The 21,224-nt window shown below is 41.6% G+C and overlaps 1 protein-coding gene and 1 long non-coding RNA gene across 3 annotated transcripts in view; both read left to right on the forward strand.

Moving 5' to 3' along the window:
• Nucleotides 1-1,668: 1,668 nt before the first annotated feature.
• Nucleotides 1,669-3,320, forward strand: LOC130377551 (uncharacterized). Of its 2 annotated transcripts, XR_008894250.1 has the most exons (4): nt 1,669-1,818; nt 2,526-2,584; nt 2,788-2,859; nt 3,159-3,320. It is a non-coding gene; the product is annotated as an uncharacterized LOC130377551 (long non-coding RNA). The 2 variants fall into 2 exon arrangements; XR_008894249.1 differs by lacking the exon at nt 1,669-1,818 and having other exon boundaries at nt 2,247-2,584.
• A 1,184-nt stretch (nt 3,321-4,504) lies between these two features.
• The window catches only part of LOC130377544 (tumor suppressor candidate 3-like), a 150,844-nt gene continuing 134,124 nt past the window's right edge, over nt 4,505-21,224 (forward strand). Inside the window, 1 exon segment of the mRNA XM_056584704.1 lies at nt 4,505-4,622. Coding sequence (XP_056440679.1) covers nt 4,518-4,622 — 105 coding nt within the window. The 5' untranslated portion in view covers nt 4,505-4,517.

Consider the following 21,224-nt stretch of genomic DNA (forward strand, 5'->3'; position numbering starts at 1 on the left):
CCACTCCGGCCCTGGGCCTACGGCATGTGTAGCTCCACCTTTTTCGGCACCCTTTCAGATGGCTTGGTAACCCAACGGAGTACTGCAGAAAAATAGGTAGGCTCAGCGCGTTTAATTCAGGATCTTGACTAACTTTTGGCGGTGGAAAAGCCAATATAAGCAAACCGAGCTGCACCGAACCGCACTGCTCTGTAGAAACGCCAATATATGCGAACAGAGCCACACCGTACCGCAACAAACAGTACTGCACCGCGTGCTTGAAGCGAGGCATAAGACTGGGCGCCGGGTTTGTTGGTTCTCGTAGCCTAGACTTGAGGGATAACCCCTCCCTCCGGGCTGCTCCACAGTCAGTCACTTATTGGTTCATAGCGCAGCCAGGGCTCCAGCCTATTCCTGAATAGATTTAGGCGGGATTCAGACCCCTTAGTCCAGGGGTCTCAAACTCAATTTACCTGGGGGCCGCCGGAGGTAGAGACTGGGCCAGGCTGGGCCGCATCAATTATTCCACAGAAAAAAGTAGCACAACTGACCCAATCTAAGAGAATGATCAGGCTATCATTAGATCACGTTGGCTATGTAATCGCTGACCACAGGGGACTTTTCATAGTGGATGGTGGTAACCAGGAAATTTTAGCGTTCTTTGGCTTTTGTCGGGACTCAGGACACGCAACTCAAAATTGGGACTGTCTGGTCACCCTATCACAAGTGATAAAAAAGTGTGGCAAGCCACTTAGCAAAAATGTGCTTTTGACAACAACTCGCGGGCCGCACTAACAATAAACTTTGATATCAAGTAGGGGGCCACAAAATATCATCCCGCGGGCCTCAATTGGCCCCCGGTCCGCGAGTTTGAGGTCCCTGCCTAAGTCACACCCACTCAGAGGAGGAATTTCTGCCTCTCTACCATTGAAACCCATGTTATTCACCGGCCGCCAACACAGCTTGGAAAATGAATGGGAGTCAGTGGAGGCTGAGGGAGGTACGTTCTCAAGCAGTTATTACAATAGGCGATAGGGGGTGCTAATGTCCCTTTACCCAGGGAAATGAACATTACATATGCAAATCAATCAACATTTTTTATTCACAACAATGTTAAGGAGGATCTTTCTCTCTACTCACTGGAGAATCCTCCACTGGTCTTCATCTATTTCTTCAAATCGTACCTACATCACCTTTAGCGCTGTCTCTCTTTCTCCCAGATGTGCTGGCTCTATGCTTTGTATCCATTTTCCGTTGCAAAATTAATCATTTTTGTCAAGGCAAACATGTTTTTTTATCTATGAGGAAGCATTTATCCTCGGACAAACACATTGTATTTCTATTTTCTAAAAAATACTTTGACTTTGCGCTAAATTTTCTCCAACCATCCCTCTCTCTCTCTCTCTCTCTCGATCTCTCGATCTCTCTCTCTCTCTCTCGATCTCTCTCTAACAAACACAAACACACATACACACCAATTACTTTCTGTAGTGCTTTCTCTTCTTAAACCACAAAGACATTTCTCTCTCACTCTCTCTCTCTATCTCCCTTCCAAACACACACACACACACACACACACACACACACACACACACACACACACACACACACACAGACACACACACACACACACACACACACACACACACACACACACACACACACACACACACACACACACACACACACACACACACACACAACCGGACCCTTTAGCCGCGCGCAGCGCGCACACGTCCTGTATTTGAATTAAACGGCTCAAGCATGCCCTGAATGCCTGTTACCACCTGACGCTTCGACCGGCACCTGCGGCTAAGTGAAGAAACCCAAAACAGAAAGGTATGATATCATAATGGATGTTGTTTTTGTCTTCTAATAACTGTGACTATCCCACCCATGACTATCTATTTTGCGAAGTTTAGAAGCAAGGTAGATCGGAGGAGAACATAGTAAACTGTTAAAATTGCTATATGCTATGCTGTATTTGATAACTACGTTGCGAGATTGTGTACAGTGTTTTAATATAATCTCTCTCTAGTCTCTACACGTATTTGTTTTTGCAACTTCGGATCGACTGTCATTAAAGAGGGAAAAATAATGAAGAGGAAGAAGGCAGACATAGCGTCCTTCTTCAGGGCAAGTGGAAAGAAGTCAGCTAAGGCAAAGAATGAGGGTGAGATGGAGAAAAAACAGGCAGAGAGCGAGGATGAGGAGCCCCCAGAGAGCAGCAATTTAAATGGACCTCCAGGTATACAGTATAGAGACTCACACATAGTACAGCTTGGTATGAGGTTATCTTATTTACAATTGGCTTAAAGTTTGTCTATTCATACAGGTCAGGTTGAAAGTGCATTGTAAAACATATCAGTTCGTTTTTTCAGTACATTAAAGTATGGCATATTTGTATTTGCTACCCAGAGACACTTTCACTAATATTATACTTTAGCTTATAGTGTGTTTGTTAAACACTATATAGCATGCATTATAAAACCTTTAGGAAAATTACCTGTACACCTTATTGTAATTATTTTTGATGTTTCTGAAAGATTGATCGAGAGCAGGACAGAAGAGTCCTCCCTGAGGAGTGGCCCCAGTGGATCCCCAGGTAAATTGTCAATCTTACATTGTATGTTGTACTCTTCTGCTAACTTTTTATCGATATTGTCCACAAGTTTATATTGTATATGTTTAATGCTGTAGAAAATGAATTTTAATCTTTTGTATCTGTGAAATACTTGGATAGTGGATCATTACACCTTGTGGAAAATACTTTAAACACCTATTAATGTTTTTAATATATATATTTAGATTCCCACAGAAGATTCAGACAGCGAGAGAGAGGAGCCTCCAACAACGAGTGGCGGCCCAAGGTACCTCCAGGTATACTCACTCTTTCAGACATACTGGACACTTTAATTCCACTTCAGTTTTGCCCAATCTGATACAGTGGCCTGATAATTCATAAACAGGTATGAGTCATACCACTCACCGTCCTCAACTGGAGTAGAGTTGGATGAATGGCCTCAAACCTATAACGTTTTAAGCAGATTATAGTGTTCAGATAATCCATTAGATGTAACATGGGATAGTACACTCCAATGTATGAGTTTATCTTGATTGTTATTAATCTCTGCTGTAATTTAATAATTGAATATGCCTTTTTTTCCATTTTCAAACAGACATTTCCAAATCAAGAACCGATAGATCTTTAGGGACATTCATTGAAGTGTTCAGTTTTAATGAGATGTCACTGTTTGGATTCTCTGTCTGATATGTGTAAATGTGGCTCAAACTTGAATCTAATCTTGCAGAGTCCGCCTAATACCCATTGTGAATATGATGTTTGTTATCATGTGTTTGATAGATGTTTATGGATCGAATTGAAGAAAAATTGACACTGCTTATTTAAACAGGCTGTTAATGCTTGTCATATTTACATTTGTTGGAATTCAGCAAATTGTATTCAGGATGTTATTTTATTTATTTTCATATTTCTATGCATTAGCTCAGTATTTTATACCTTTTGTTATTTAAAGATAAATCCATATTGTGATCAGACTTGATTAAAAAAACATTGCACTTCTAATTTTGTATCCTTGTTTTGTATTCCTGATGATACACTGAGAGAATTTACTTGGCTTGTCGCCATAAACTGAGGACATCTCTACTATAAAATAGAATACCTTGCTGTCAATGCATATCTGTACAGCCATTGTTCTACTCAGTCGTACAATACAAATAAAAACACAAATAGCAATCGGTAAATCAACACAGTTTAAAAACAAGTATGAATACAGAATAAGTGTATATTATTTTTTAAGTTTTAGCTTCTTTGTTACTTTGCCTTTATAAGAACAATTTAAATATATTGAATACTTTTCTATTGCACCTTCATCTGAATTCCGAATAATGTTGAGATGTTTCCTGTATGTGTCTTAAATAGCTCTGCATCTCCTGGTGAGACACATGCTTGCCACCCAAAAATTATCACTGGCCCCATCCTGGCCACCCCAATGGAAATTTCCTGGCTCCGCCACTGGTGTGAAGGATGAGAAGAAGTTTCCGTGGTCCCTCCAAAACCACCCGTGGAGCAATCAGGAATAGGATTTGTGCCTAGGTTATATTGAGCCTACGAGTTAATTCCCTTTGATTTATTAGATGAATTATTTAGTAAAGTAACATATTACTTACTTATCATTATTTAATTATAAATAATTAAATTCTGTTTTTTTAATTTGTTAATGCCAAATTATACTAAGCGAAAATGGTCTTATTCATATTCATTTATACCGTATTTATAACTATTCAATTCTGGTTTATTTGATCAAATAAATGGTGGTTATCCTTTGGACAAAACCTATTTATAGTACGGTGTTGTATGTATCGTTATTGTTCGTTTTGCAAGAGATAAAAACCTCTCCGCCTTCAAAAACTACAACATCCATAACCGTGAATGTAGTTCCTCTGCTAAGATTGGTGATCTTGGTAACCAATCCCTGGTCAGAGACGCCTCTGCAGCATCCGGACTCTCGTTCATCATGGCGATTGTTGTGAGGAAAAGCGCCGCTAAGCTGTCGGTGATGTCGGTGCTCCTCGTCCTGCTGCTGTGCGTGCTGCCAGGAGGAGGACAGAAGAAGAAGGAGGTACGGCCCCGCTCCTCTCCGTGTGTCTGTAAAGGATAGAGGAGGTGTCTGTAGATAGAAAGAGGAGGTAGAGGAGGTGTGAGCGGTCTGCATGGTGGAGAGGACGCTTCCGGATGCAGATCAGCATCTTTTATGTCGTCGTTGATTCCTGCAGCAATACCATCGTGTTATTGTATTACAAAATATTATGTAAAGAGAGAGTGTAAGACAAGATGAGGGTCAATGGACGCTTCAGATGTGTTCTCTGTTTAATTGCTGCTGGCTGTGTTGTGTGTCGCCGCCTGTCATTATGTTACACCTGTGCACGCGGACATCAGAGTGATGGTCGCGCGCTCTGTTTTCTAGTACGTTTCTCTGTTAGCTTATTCACTACACCATGCACTATACACTAAGCAGTAAGCACAATGCACTGCACTATGCATTATGCATAGTACACTATGCACCATACACTATGCACATACACTATGAACGTATAGTGCATAGTGTACTAAGCACTATACACTATGCACAATATACTATACACTCATCACTATGAACCATACACTATGCACCATACCCTATACACTGCAATATCAGGGATGCAAACTACTCACTCTTTTGATACCACAATAGGTCGCTTGTGTGATTCATGCAAAGTCAAGGCTAATTCAGTAGCTCTTGTTCAGATGTTGTATGTTTATTGAACCAACATACATAAATTTCATATTTTCCATGCTTAAATGCATTTTTCACGTGTCTACTCTTGTTAAACGACAAAAAGAACAAGTCGTTTTAAAAAAAAACAACAGACACATGAGTGATTAGTATTTTTTTCAGTGCAAAGGGCCCACATACATCATCATTCAATGATGGCACAGAAATGAAAAACAGTGGCCCAACATTAAGTGCAACACCTATCATCATAATCAGTGCAGTTGTAGTGGCGACTTAAATTTGACTCTTTCATGACCTGACACATGGGTCTGCATTTGAATTATATGAACAGATACTCTATTTCCCATCTTGATTGAAAGTTAAGATTTTCTTGATCGAGTGTTCTTTACGTTTTTACACTGCTCATGGACATGGCTCTCCTTGGCGCTATTGTTTGCATAAGAAGCGTCCCCTATCGGGGCACAGTATAATTACAATGACTGACTGATTCAGTTGCGGTAAAAATATTTAAATAATCTGCGGACCTGGCTGAGTTAGAATGCGGGCCACCATTTGTCCATCCCTGCACTATACTATACTAGGGTTGTGAATAACTCATATTTTTAATGGTCGAATAATCAGTGGGTGATATGAACGAATAACCGATTATTCGATGTGTGCCGACATTCACAAAGGCAGCCATGGATCATCTTCAAGAAATCACTTAATATCTTAAATTAAAAAAAACATCTACCCGCTAAGTAGTTCCAGTCAAATTGTCTTTTGTGAAAAATGCATTAAACTGTAATCAGAAAACGCGGTTATATGCTATTAGGGATGGGCATTCGATTAAGTTGTCTTACTGTACGTCCACACCAGAAGCGAATTGAGCGACCAAATCGCTGGAAGTCATTCACTTTCTATGGGCAAGAGCGACCAAAGCGACCAAAGCGACCAACGCTACCAGCGGCCAAAGTTGAGCGACCAGAGCGTCAAAAAGAAGTTGAAAACTTTTTAACTTTATGCAAATGACTATGACTTGCTTCAGCGGCCAAACACTGACAGCCAATCGGAATGTAGACGCTCTTCGCTTGCGTGGATCCCAGGGAACACCGGCAGGCACATTGGTTCCTACCTACCTACCTTTATTCACTCACTGAACAAAATGTCGGCTGAAGTATTAATCGCGGCTGTAACTGGGCACCCGGTGTTGTATGAACCAACCCTTTTTCAGTTCAGAGATTGAAACGCCATAGTGGTTTGGATACCAAGTGATGACAAGCGGGAGTATTTATACATCTAGAACGTTCGTATTTAAGCGGGAATCATTTTCATTTGCTCTCCATGCCACCAATCTATCCAACCAATCGCGTGTAGCATGCTTTAAACAAAACCAAAAAAGTTTTTGAAATCGTCACATAAACAAACTAATCGACAAGACGAGGGATAAATGACAAGGGATATATCTCTTGTCTTTTATCCCTCTATTCCCCACTATTCACGGAGCCTGAGGTGAATAATTGTTAATTAAATAGTCTAGATAGATAGATAGCCTAGTCAAGTCTTTATTAATACCAAACGACACAAATCGTCGGGAATCCATTTAGGTGGTTCGGCCCACACAGGACAGTAGCCTACAAGACCACACAGAACAAGTCTGACTGGACATACACACAATACATCACATTACAACTAGACACGCGTTGATAGATAGACAGAAAGATAGGCCTAGATAGATAGATATGTTCCATTATTTGCCTTGCGGAGCCAACCAGTCCTGTGCACGAATGCAAATTAGCCATGTGCGCCAATGTCTATTTGTTTTGAGTGTGACGAATGAGTGCAGATCATGATTTGCAGATGCAGATCAGTGAAACATATAAACATATAGCTAGTGTGTGTGTTGCTTTGCAACAGTTCAGTCCCAGTCGCGGATCCATTTATATTTGCTGTGCCAAATAAATAATTAAATGAACAAACAAATGTTAACTAATTAATGGTGCTTGTAGAACTGTTGTATAAAAGCAATATCACACTCGAGGTTGTGCTGTTGTAGTGAATATCAGCACAGCTGTCATTATCTTCGGCACAATCACAGCCGTGCTGATACAACGCACTATCTCTCGTGTGATATTACTTAAGTATTTATATGCTATATTCAAAATGAAATGAAAAAACTAAAGCAGCGTGTTTTCCTAATTGGGATCTTTATTATCAGATGAACAACTCAGTTAAACCAGATCCGTTCAATAGTTATGCGCTACTCTGCTCTAAGCAACGGAGCATGCAGCTCGAAGCCGGTGCTCATAAACATTACTAACAATAAACACAACCCAAGTTACCTCCCAAAATAATAACAACAATCATACAAAAAAACAATCATGTTACAACTTAACCAACCAGTCTACGGATTTTTGTTCAGAAAGATGAGCATGTTGACATGCTCTGGGGTCAGACGCGACCGCAGCCTGGTGACCGTCAGTCCAGCCGCCGAAAACACCCGCTCTGAGGGGACCGACGTTACCGTGATGCACAAATACCTCCGTGCTAACTTGGCAAGTCGGGGGAACAACTTTATTTCTGCTTCGATGCTAACCTCGCCTTGAGTGGTAGGCCTATAGTGATGCTAACCTCGCCTTGAGTGGTAGGCCTATAGTGCTCCCCAAGAAGTCATTTTTTAAATAATAATGGTCCCACACCAGACTTCGCCGCGGCCTCGTCCGCTTTATGATTACATGGCTGTGTTCCAATATCCATACTATCCGTTCTTACTAGCCTAAGTTTGAGTACTTGGGGCGTTCCGATTCAGATCGGGCGAAAATAAGTGTACTGAAAACGGTCAAATTGCAAAGTGTGTGGCGATGTACACTTTTCGTACTCAACGGCAGCCACCTTAGCTACGTAGCGGAAGAGGGCTGAGCTAAAGTCGGCGCATTTTCCACATAGCCTGCATTAATAGTAATTTTGTAGTTTTTATAGCTTTTTATAGCTGCTAGGCGTAAAGAGTTCACCATTCAAAGCGGGATGTTATTGCGGGGGAGGAGCCGCAAATTTAAATATTGCCCCCGTGTGTTTAATTGCGCACTGCATTAGTTTAATCGATGAAAAAATTACGGAATCGATGAAATTCTTGAAGATCAATTAGTCGATCGTTGATTAATCATGCCCATCCCAGACCCTATAGTATCTGTGGTATAAAGGCTGGGACGAATTTCAAATGATAAATATGTACAATGCATAACGCTTGCTCTCTGGCTCATAGCTGAGCGGACTACAATACCTCCCGTTACTATTCGTAGCTAAGGTCCGTCCTATTTACTGGAGGAGTGAACCTTACGGAAAGGTAATGATTGTTCCAGGTATTAGAACTCAGGCGTTACCAGGGAAATAAAGTTATGGCTTGTGAAAAACTTATATTTGAATGGGAAAAGTGTTAACGGTCCAAATGCTAAAAATCGATTTTGACCCTCGGGAACGAATAATGGAATAATCAAATATTCTGACTAGGGATCGACCGATACCGATTTTTTAGGGCCGATACCGATACCGATATTTTTTCATCAGCCTTAGCCGATACGCCGATACCGATTTTCTTGAGCCGATTTTTTTTTTTTTTTTTTTTTAAAGAAACATTTATTGAACTTCAATATAAAAAACAATATTTAACAAATAGTAAAAACAGGTGAAGTAGAACAAGTAAGAACAAGTAGATGAACAATATTTAACAAATAGTAAAAACAGGTGAGGTAGAACAAGTAAGAACAAGTAGATGAACAATATTTAACAAATATTAAAAACAGGTGAGGTAGAACAAGTAAAAAAAAAATAATAATAATCGGCGAGAAATAATCAAATATGCATTTTTTTTATTTATTAAGTTCCTTATGTTCTGTATCATTCACTAAAAAAGCATTAAATCATTCTTTAGTATGACCAACACAACACTGGAAGCAGTCAACATATATAAACTGCTCTTTCCTTTAGGCCAGGCCGATGTGTATTGATATTATGACATCTTTATTTAACTATGGAATTGTAAAAGAAAAAAAATATCGTACTTATCTCCAGTCAGTAATGGGAACAAATCAAAAAATAATGTATAAAAAAATTAAAAATATATATAATATTTTTCTTGCATTCTATTACCTCGCGGTTTGAATTTGATTAATCGTTCAGCCCTACTATGAATTATACACTATACTATACACTACAGTATGCACTATTTGCAATAGACTATGCACTATACTATACACTATGCACTGTGCACTATAGAATACCCTATAATATACACTATACACTATGCACTATACTATACATTATGCACTATACACTATGCACTCCGTGTGTTTACAATGACTGAGGGTATATATACTAGGGTTGCCGTGGTGTGGACATTTTCACACCGAGTAATACGCTTGTGTCAACACCGTTATTACCGGTATAAACGGTATTAACTTTGAAACTATAGGTCAACCGCCATCTTCTCCGTCAACTCCCCTGTCACACTCGGTGACAGCGGCTGGCCGCCAATTCTCGGCGTCTTATAACGTTCTATATATAATAGTATAATATAATTTTATATATCATAATATCACGGCCAAATGCTCTGTGCGCCTCCGGATGGCCGTGGCGCGGGGAGCTCACTTAGGGATTGGGCTTCGCGGGGTTTGTTTACCGGCGTTGCTATGGTTACCGGTCTTGTAAGGAAGCACGTCAATTCTCGGCGCGACAATTCTCCCACACAGCAGAACTGTGGCCTATTCTACACATTTTTAATTTTCTTGATTATAATTATATTATTCATTTTTACTGAATTTGTTTTTTATCACTGAAAAAAAAAAAAACTTGGTGTTGCCGGTGTGCAACACCGAGTAATCGGTGTTGGCCTCAACACCGGTAACACCGGTAATACCGTATACCGCGGCAACCCTTATATATACCTGCCTGAGTTCCCACTTCAATTTACCCTCTCGGACCCTACACATTTTGACGGTTTCATTTTGATGTAAATGTGATAGATGGCTCTGTGGTTCCAGGGGCGGGACTTTGGTAAAGGTGTTGCTGCGGTGTCTCTACAAAAGAGACAATGTAGCCATATCAACATGAGTAGTTCTAACTTGAAAGACAGTGAAATCTGCGAGCTGATCATGTGAGAGAAGGTGATGCCGTCGCTTTAAACGATGACGGGGAAAGATGGTGTGATCTACGAGAAAAACGTAGAGGAACTTTCCTTGTGAGGCTTTGGTCAGGATAAAAACAAATGTTCAGCAAAATTTTGAATATGTTGGAGTTTTTGCACTTTTAAATAGTTGATCGCGTTTGTAGCCTACACTCAGATGTCAATCTTACATGCAAGTCTCTTGAATCATAAAAAAATAAAATCAATCGTATTATGCAAATGATTCTAAAGAGGTCTACTCACCATGCGTAGCCACACCTTCTCCATTGAACCAAGAAAGCCGTCTCCATGACGATGGGGGATTTTACCCCCTCGGTTTTACACAGGCAAGAGAGTGAAATTGCCGGGCGCGCCAAGCTGTGACCGAACCGGCTTGTCAGTGTAAAAATGCCTATAGAAGAAAAGACCCAACAGACCACCAACGTGGTCCGTGTTTTCAGGGCCAAGAAACTACAGCACAGCATCACAGATGAAACATGCAAGCACACATGACAGAAGAAAGACACACTCTGAATAGGAGTTAGACAGAGAGGCTGAGAACGAGGCTAGCAATCGTTGGAGACATGTGAAGGACACAGGATTCCAACGAGCATGGATTGCATAGTCTCTAATGGCAATTAACATGCAGGAAACCCAAATCTATTGTCCGTTGAATGGGCCTCTTTTCCTTTCTTCTCCTGGGCTCAGCTATCTGTATTTTAAAGACGAGACGGAGGATAGTTAATTGACAACACCTGCCACTAAACGCTTCCTCGTCTTCTTATCACATCCTCAAACACTCGCACCACCACACCTTTATTGAGGTTTTAATTAATCACTCATTAAAGACCGTAAAGGTAACAAGGGGGCCGGGGGACATTGAATATTATGCAGCATGTGGAGTATTGGCTGGTTGTCTGCTGTTGGCTGCTTGAAAGTCAAATGGTTCTTTCATGACTATTCAAAATATGATTGGAAGAATACACCGCTGGCATCCATCTATCCTTCTCTCTGACTAATAATACTCTCACCACAATAACACATTCCAACGCTGAATCATTCTGAATCCTTCTAGTGGCTGATTTGAGGATGGTTTCGTCTTCAGACCTACTTGCTGTTTTTTCTAATTGAGAAGCAACATTCTACCTTGGGGTTGTAATATTACGCTAGGGCTGCCCAATTATTGCATATTAATTGGTATTGTGATGTTTGCATTTGCAATTAACTAGGGATGCACCAAAATGAAAATTCTTGGCCAAAACCGAAAATGAGGAAATTATTATGCCAATTATTAGTACTACCATTGCTTGTATGGCTATGACTGTGTACTAACTTCATTAAAATCAAGGAATTGCAATTTTTGCAAATCGTTATACGTGGGTCTTTCTCAGAAATATTGAAAAACATCCACACCGCAGACATAATGGCGCTAATCCAGACAAGAGTGTGCTGGCCGCGCTTTTTGTTTGCGTCATCACAAATTTCTGTTTCGGCCGTGTTGTTTTTGGGCCATTTTCGGTGGCCGAAAATTCTTTTCACAATTTACCTGCTCTTGTTTTGAAGAGTAATAAGCGCGCCATTCTTTTCAATGGGAATTGCGACGGTCTCTATACTTTCAACATAAAGTGTACATATTAGGGATGGGCGTGAGGAATTGAAATTACTCGAGTACTCCTCGTTACAAATGAACTCGGTTGGTGGACAGGCAAACTCGAGTTTGCATATACACACAAACAAAGTTTTCTGAAGCAAATGTATACATTTTCTGTGCGGCGCCACTAACGCATGCCGTGGGCACAAAGCAAAAGAAATGTATCAAATTTCTGTGTGGCGCGTGCCGTGCCGTGTGCAGGCACGCCAGAATTCAAAAAGTTAAGAGATGGCGGTTAAAGCAAAGCGCAGCGAAGAATTGAAATACTTTCAAGAAATAGGAGGTCATAAGGTGAAATGTAAAATATGCCAAGCGAAATCGAGCTACCAGAGTACTACAAGTACTATGCGGCCACATATGCTCCTGAAACACAACGGTGAGTTTGGGAAAGCAGACCCGCAGCAACCAAGTGTGTCGGCTATTTTCACCGCCGCAAGACGCAGCTGTAATCCCGGCCGTGTAGAGAAGATCACAACGCTGAGTATTTCCATAGTCCATTTGCTGCCGTTTTATTTGCAGCTTTAAATTATTTGCAATGGTTAGGCTACTTGTTTTTTTTTTTTGTTTTTTTTACCGTTACAGGCCTTGGTTCAACGTAGGGATGGGCCGATAGTCGATTCTATTCTCCATCGTCGATCGTGTCAAGTAGCCGATAAAAAGACGATAATATTATATTTTAATTTTTTTTTTTTTATGATTATTTTTTTAAAAGCGCTGTGGTAGCTATTTTTTCAACTTAAAAAGCCCCGCAAATTGTAATTGAAATTAACTGGCACCGGTGGAAAACATACTATGTAGCGCTGACCTGCCGTATTCACTCACTGCTGCGAGAGGAGAGGGGAGGGGCTCGAAACCTACCGGTCTGCTCGCACGGCGAAATGACATCACACACACCCCGCTGCACCATTTCCGGGTTACAGCTGTGGTACATGAGCTGTGTTCGACTTCGAAATCGTTCCCTATTCACTCACTCACTATTCCCTATAGTGTTCATGATATAGTGCACTACATAGGGAACGTACAAACGAGAATTCGGACACTACGCTGAACATTTCTAAACGTAATTTGCGTCAGTAAATGCGCCGGGTATTTGTGTGACGCAGACAGATGCGCCCAGATTGTGTAAACTAACCGGGCACTCTAGAGGAAAGCTGGAGGTTGTTTTGATGTTGATGTTGATTGTTGATATTGTTGATATTTCTAAACGAAAGCCGGAGACTCCATCATTAAATGTAGTCGTTTTCGCCGCTTGCGGTTATTGAGCTTCGTCTTCTCCTCCGGAAAAACACGACTGCATTGCATTGTGGTATATGGGAGTAACACGTAGGGAACATCATATGTACACTCACATTTGGGTATTTTAAGTGCATATAGGGCATGAAATGAACCAGTGAGAATTCGAACAACACTACAAAATAGCGAGCACCCTATATAGTGCACTATATCCGTGATAGGGAACGATTTCGAACACAGCTACGAGCTGTGTGTCATCAGTGTGTGTCATGATGACAGCGCCGCCGGCGCAGACGCATCGAAACTGAAATCAGCGGCAGCTCACGGCTCACGCTGGTCCAAGGGGAAGACCATCGTATTTGTTTTTAAGAAAAAAATCGAAAAATAAAAACGCGATTTTTTTCAAAGCGATAAATTATTATAAATAATTAATATTATAAAATTATTATAAAGATGACCCCTCCGATAGTATCGACTATCGGCGATCGCTAGGGGGCGCTATCGGACGATGGAAGCTTGTAGACTATTGCCCAACCCTAGTTCAACGTGATTTAAATTGTGAGACGCATATTTATTTTTGTAAGGAAAATGTGTTTTGAACGTTTGCAAAAAGAAATAATGAATACTCTGATAACTCTGACTGTTTTGATGGAGAATAAGCATTACATGTTTGGTTGGTAATATTGCCGTTCATCATTAGGCCTATTCCTGCTGCAGATGCGTTGCATTCTAAAAATAGATTTGATTAAACGAGTACCCGATTTATCCTCGAGGAATTCCTTCGATCACTCGAGTTTGGAATTTACTACTCGTGCCCATCCCTTATATATATATATATATATATATATATATATATATATATATATATATATATATATATATATATATATATATATATATATATATAGATGAAGTGTGGTGATCCACAAGTAAGACTGAGAGACATTCCAAGGAACTGTACCTTATAAGGGAAAGGTGTTATGGGATAGCAGTTCCGTTTGACCTCACTCGCGGCTCAGGTGATGTTATATATATTGAAGTGGAAGGTAAAGCTGACTCGACGCATCTCTGTCTCTTGTCTCCTCATTTATTGTGCTCCACATAAGCATCCATAAAGTAGCATGCCATGGGACCTTTAAATGTCGGCTTCTGTATTTCTGGTATCTCAACAATCCGAAAACAATCACTACCACATCAAGTCCATTTACTAGCCACATGCCAGCACATTCTGACCCTTCTATCTCCTATTTAATGGCTGATTTAAAATCCATACAGCCATAGAGATGATTCAGCAGCTCAAAGATTAACTTCACTTGCTCTCTATTATCACTTACGCAGCATGGCTATCAGGACAACCTCTCAGTGCAAAACCCTATCTGTATTTTAGCGTTCACCAATATTCAGCCTTTTCCTCAATATTGGAATTTATCTGGGCTTCCATAAGGGCTCTGCGGTAAAGGCCTCATACATCTTACATGTAGTGTGTCATGCCTACTTAGTCCATAGCCAATACGGGTGTACGGGTACACAAAAGTCACGGTTCGGACATTCCTCGGTTTTGAAGTCAAGGTACTGTACAGGACGGTACAGTTCATGGTTAAGTGGATCTTTTTTAAAAACTGCTTGTTTGTCAACAACGGAGAATGGCCGTAGGTCAGCAGCAATGAAAACACCAATAAACTTGGTTATGGTATTTGCATATCTGAATTCCTAGACAGAATGCGTGTACATGTTAAAGTGCTGTATGTTGAAACAGAGAGCCCTCTCCGTATCATTCTCCGTAGCTTACGTGCGCATCCAATATTATTGAACTATCCATCGACGCAATGGAGAAAGCAAAGGCTGTGATTGGTCCTTTAACTAAATAATTTCCGGAATCACTTCCCCGCTTTAACTTTGCACCTTATTTACTTTGTACATTGTTTACTTTGAACATTAAGGAGCAATAAAACACCAAATAAGATTTGAAAAGTTTTGGACGTTTATTTACAACACAACTGCCGCCGCGGCTCCTCCCCCGCAATAAACTTCCCGCTTTGAACGGTGAACTCCTTACGCCTAGCAGCTATAAAAAGCTGTAAAATGTATAAAAACTACAAAATGACTCTATTAATGCGGGCTATGTGGAATTAGTCAACGTTTATTGTACTCAACATATAAGATTGATCGGCTGGCTAAATGCACTGTGTATCCGACATCCCGACCGAGAACTGCGAATGCTCGAGGGGTCTCCGTAGTTACGGAGTCGGATTACGGAGTCGGAGTAGTATACTTTCTTTAACGGTCCAGGGGGAACTCCGACTTCAACTTTTAAATTCCACGTCGCAAAACAAGCCTCTACATTCGCCATATTAACGCTATGTTCGCCACATTTACAAGCCTCCACCTCTGTAACCACCCAGATGTGTCTGTACCGTGACGGTTCGGTAAAAAAACGTGTATCGTTACACCCCTAATGGCCAATACCACAAGGCTTTATGAAGCCTCTGGGAGACCCTTCAAGGCTGCGACTGTTTATGCACAAAAAAATATTTAGATTCCACATAGTTTACTAATCAGGATTGGATTCAGAAACACATCTGTTTACATGAAGGGCACCACGTGCCCACATTGTCCCGGTCCGTTAACATGTAGCAGCTGTGGATTCATATCCCCGCTCCTTGTGCTCTTACACAGGTTTCAGCTTTGAACTGTGTACAATTGTACAATTTGCATGGTTTGTGACATCCTCACAAAGTAATGTCAACAAATGTTTAATATTAAGACTGCTCATCATAGACTGAATTTGTCTGTAAAATGTTTGCTTGTAATACTAATTTATTACTATGTGTGCCAATTATGGAACCAATTGCCCTCCTGACTATCCCCGGGAAGAGCGTTTCCTGTGTTCATGCTCAAGACTTCCTTGTTAATTAAGGGAGTTTTTTCTTGAGACTGTTACTTTGATTTAAGGATTACATTTGGGGTCACAATTGGCCCTTGGGAGATTCTTCTATCATGATGTATCCCAAGCCAGTCAATGTGGATGGATCGCTCTTGGTTGTAATGCCTGAGCAGGCATATTGGTTAGCAAGCAGCACCTGAAAGAGAGAGAGAGAGATACAAAGACACACACACAAGCACACACAGTCACATAGAGAGGCCATGACTGAGACATAAGGTGGTTATAATGTGAGGAATGGGCTCTCCCTGTCGGCGGCCCGGGGCCATGGCTGAGCTATGAGGATGGAGTTCTTATTTAGCTTGGAATGGACAAAATGGTGAAGCAGCATTTTGTATTCAAGTCTGTTAGTCTGTCTGCTTGCCTGCCTGCCTGTCTGGCTGTCTGCCTTCCTGTTTGTCTATCTGGCTGTCTGTCTGGTTGTCTGGCTGTTGGTCTGGCAGGCTGTAGTGTCTGTAATACATTGATACTGTAAAATAACATATGGCTACCACGACCATCATGTTTGTTGAGAGAAAATAAGTTGAAAGCGAAGTTCATGGTTGCTAAAACCCCAGGGTCACTAAGGAGTGTAGTATGTATGGCCCCTTCAGCCCACACAATTGTGATGAGATGCCAGTGTGAACCGGACTGATTGGAAGAGTCTATTATCAGTCCGGTTAACAACACCTGTATCTCATGTTTGTGGGCTGAATCCCAGCCTGTCTGTCCTTCCGTTGGTCAGTCGGTCTGTCCTTCTCTTTCCTTCTCTCCATTCTGCCCCAAGCTATTTATCTGGTTTAATGATCTGTGATTAAGCTGTTTACCCTTTTTATTGTTTTATTTCCTGGAGCTGCAGGGAGGAATGTTTGGTTGATGGATAGAAGAGGAGGAGACACTGCTGACGGGGCGAGTTGTGGATAACAGAAGGGAAGATAATGCTATAGAGGGGGGGAAAGAATGAAACCAAAAAGTAATTTAAGGCACCTCCACCACCACCCCCAGCTCCACCGGCCTCACCGCCACTCTCCTCCTCCTGTCTGCCCGCAGCGAGCGGGACGAATTATCAGGGACATGGAGGAGGAATATTTATACCTCTCTACCTGCTCCATGTCAGCTGGTCTGGAGTTTCCCTCCAGGCCGCGAGTCTGGCTGACTGCAGCACCTCGGAGACCCGCTGGAAGCCCTCCTCCCACCTCTGGGATCAGGGGCCAGAACAGAAAGAAGCACTCATAAAGACAAGTAGGATAAGAAAGGGGATCAAATGATGGAGAAAGACACGGAGGATGAGACTGAAAGAGAGGGAGGAGAGACAATGAGCAAAGAATAGAGAAGGAGAGTGAGAATGAGATTACTTTAGAGAGAGTAGGAAGAACTCAGAAATGGCCAAGTAGTGTCATAAATGGAAAGGGTTGCAACTACTGTCTGGGGAGCGTCCAAGCAGTGGATCAAAGTAAGCCTGGCTTGCTTTTCCGCATGCCTGCGTTTGCAACAATGACAGTAGCACCATAAACAAGCAGACCGCAGGGCTTAGCCAAGCACCCCCCGCTGGCTGTTCCACCCAGGCCTGGTGTGGTTAACACAGTGTAGGCACTGTGTGTGAGGCCTGCCCCTGCGCCCGGTTTAGTCATTGAGTCTATGAGCAGAAAACCTTTTCTCTTAGAATTTAATTTATTTTAAAGGAGTATTCCTGCCCTTTCATAAAAACAGTTAATCGTACAATTACAAATAGCTAATTTTGGATTAATATGTGTTTGTGATACTCATATTAATTAATTAATTAGCATAGCCATTGTGGCCCCTGCGGTGCTTTAGTGGGGCTCTCCTTGATGAGAGCCCGTTGTGGCCCCTGCGGTGCTTTAGTGGGGCTCCCCTTGGCCCCCCTGCGTTGCTTTGTGTGGGGACTGCTTTATTGGGGCTCCCCTGGGGTGCTTGGTCATCGGTCCCAGGCTTATGTCGAAACGTTACATCACTGCCCTAAGGTGAAACCTTTTGCAGGGAAAAATGAACGACAGCAATATATAGTTTCACTTGAATGGATATGGATTGTAATTATGCATGCAAAGTCCCTTGGTGCTTGGCTGGGAAACTTACTTTCAGGCACGGCCACAAATGCTTGTTTTGGAGAAACTGCTGGTCTGAAAGCTGCTGGTTGCTAAGCGACAACTGGAGAAACTACTTTGAATGAGCATTCCGCCTTTTCAACCTCTTACCCTAGTAGCTCTGTGCCAATTACATGTTTTCGTCAGAGTAAAACCAATGCAGAAATATGTACATGAGCCGTCGCATTGAGCATGCAACGAAGAAGTACATTTGGTTGTCTAAGGTGTAATCACAAGGGCATCGGCTACAGGTTCTGTGTGCCTGTGTGCGTGCGTGCATCCGTGCGGGAGTGCGGCCGTGTGTGACTGCGTGTGTATATGCATCTATAGTCATCATTATGGTAATGCTGTGGTCAACAGTATGCTATTCATTAGGTATATTTTCAGGAAACGTGGAATTAACTATATAGACATTCGAAGTTGAGTTGGAAAATATGTTTCTTGTTGCATACGGCATCCTGCCTGATAATTTGAACACAGTTCAACACATTCTTTATACCTTAACAACCCACAATCTGGGTTGTGGTCAAACTGCCTAGATGGAGTAAATAAAAAAAGTTTGAAACTATTATTCGTTATTTTTTAATAATCCCAGTAACTGTAAATGCTGCAGTCGGCTTCTCTTCCCGGGGTTCACATATAAACAATAAGACCATAATTTCAATACTTATACAAAACAAATGTAATGAAAATGATAAGGGCGAAGACTAAATACAATAAACGATACAATGTACCGTCAAAAGGATATGATGAACATGGCTCCCTTTATACATTGATTATATATTCATGTTGACCCAAAAGAGCAACACTGTCACTGAATTTTTTCTGAATTAATGAAGTGTCTTCAGATACTTTATTCACAGAAACTCTTGCCACCACTTTCATGGCTGTGGAAATGGAACCCAACTTAACCCTGTCTGGGCTTCTGAATCAGGTGGAGACCGTTCTTCTTGTGTCTGTCTCCTGATGGAGTCTTCGCAGTGAAAGGCAAGCATACCATGGTCCCGAAACTTTGGATCTATAGGTGTGGTTGTTATGCACAATGATAGGCCTATCTCACAAAAATCGGAAATGACGTCACACCGGGTAAACATTCTTCCGGCAAAGTCATTTCAGCTGTTGCCGTCAACACAAAAATGCAGCGTTTCTTCACCACTTCCCTGGTGGGCTTTCCAAAATTACGATTTTAAGATGTGCAGAAGATTGTGGAGTCACACTCAGCAACACCACAGTCCAGGCTGAGAAAGGGGTACAAGTTCTTTGTGGAGGAGTTCGTACACAATTATCAAGGTAAGTGGTCTAAGGTGTTTTGTTGTTGTTAGTAGGCTACTCAATGGCCTTGCTCATTCATGTTTTGTGATGACAAGCAAACCATATACGATCCACATAAATCGTCAGAAATATTGTCTGTGTGTGAAATGTGTGTAAAATGATCATATTTGTTATGTGTAGACCATAATATTATGAATATAATTAGCCATGGTGGCTATGAAGTCTCCGTGTGTAGCGTTAGCATTTTAGCATTAGGTTAACCAAAGATAGGTTTAGCTAGTTATTTGCTGACTCGTTTTTGTCCGATCAGCGACATATTATTAACTTTATGTATATGCTCAGTGTCAAATATAGTTGATGGAAAGGTGGTAGTGAGAGGTAGATGCAACCGCTCGATGAGGAGCCCCACATACTACAGGTTTCTGCCGAGTTAGGGCCCGTTGGCCCAAGTCTGTGTTTGTTTTGATAGTCTGTCTGGACTAACAACTGCAGTTGCAGTTTTCCTCTTCTGAAGTTCAGATCCTTTTCATTGTTCTTCAGTACAGTAGCGTGCTTAAGAATTGGCCCACCTAGCTTGCTGCAATGTTGTGGCTGTACAGACCTATGTATTTTTCTTCCTCTTCATTAAGGCACAAGGAAATTTGTTCAGTGCATTAAAAGGACAAACATCTAGGCTAGTTCATGTTATAACATTGCTAAAACAACAGATGTAATGGTGGCCCAAGAGTTTTGCACAGAACTGTAAATGGCTTTTCTGCGGTTGCAGACTCCTTGCCAGTTTCCAAAAAGACCTTATATCAAGGTCCTACCTACTAAGTTCAGTAACTCAATTCTTATGGTGTTCACAGATCACCCTGAAGGCTGTTTTGATTTATTGATTCATTCTTTTAATGACCACACAGCCAGGCTGGTGGAATTTGTTGTCAGCTTGGTACAGGTTCCAACTTACAAAACATATAACACAGATATACATACAGAAATACACACTACACAATACATAAGGGCCATGCTTAATCCTTAACGTTCCGAGTTCAGAAAGTTTATTGCAGTTGGGATGAAACTGTTTTTTAACCGGGTTGTTCTGGAGGCAATTGTCCTGTAACGCCTCCCAGAGGGCAGTAGCTGGAAGGCATAGTGTGCAGGGTGAGTGGGGTCAGAGATGATTTTCCGTGCTCTGCGTAGTGTCCGTTTGTGGTAGAGTGAATCAAGGGATGGAAGGGGTGTGCCAATCATTTTGGATGCTCTATTTATGATGCGTTGAAGTTTCTTCCGGGAGAGTGAGTCTAGACTGCCGAACCAGACTGTGATGGAGAAGGTGAGGATGCTTTCTACGATGGCTGTGAAAGGAGAACAGAAGATGGGACCTTACCCTGAACTTCTTGAGCTGACGGAGATGGAAAAGTCTTTGCTGGGCTTTTTTGTAGATGTGGTCTGCGTTTATTTTCCATTTGAGGTTATTGCTGATGTGGGTTCCAAGGAGTTTGAATGTGTCAGTGATGGAGATGGATTCACCTTTAATGAGCACAGGAGTTTTGGGATGGTTGGCGTCTTGGGTCGATGATGAGTTCCGTTGTTTTTGATGAGTTGAGTATGAGATCATGGTCTGTACACCAGGTCACTGCTTGGTTGATCT

This window comes from Gadus chalcogrammus, chromosome 3 (assembly GCF_026213295.1).
Source record: "Gadus chalcogrammus isolate NIFS_2021 chromosome 3, NIFS_Gcha_1.0, whole genome shotgun sequence".
In the NCBI taxonomy this organism is placed as follows: Eukaryota; Metazoa; Chordata; class Actinopteri; order Gadiformes; family Gadidae; genus Gadus; species Gadus chalcogrammus.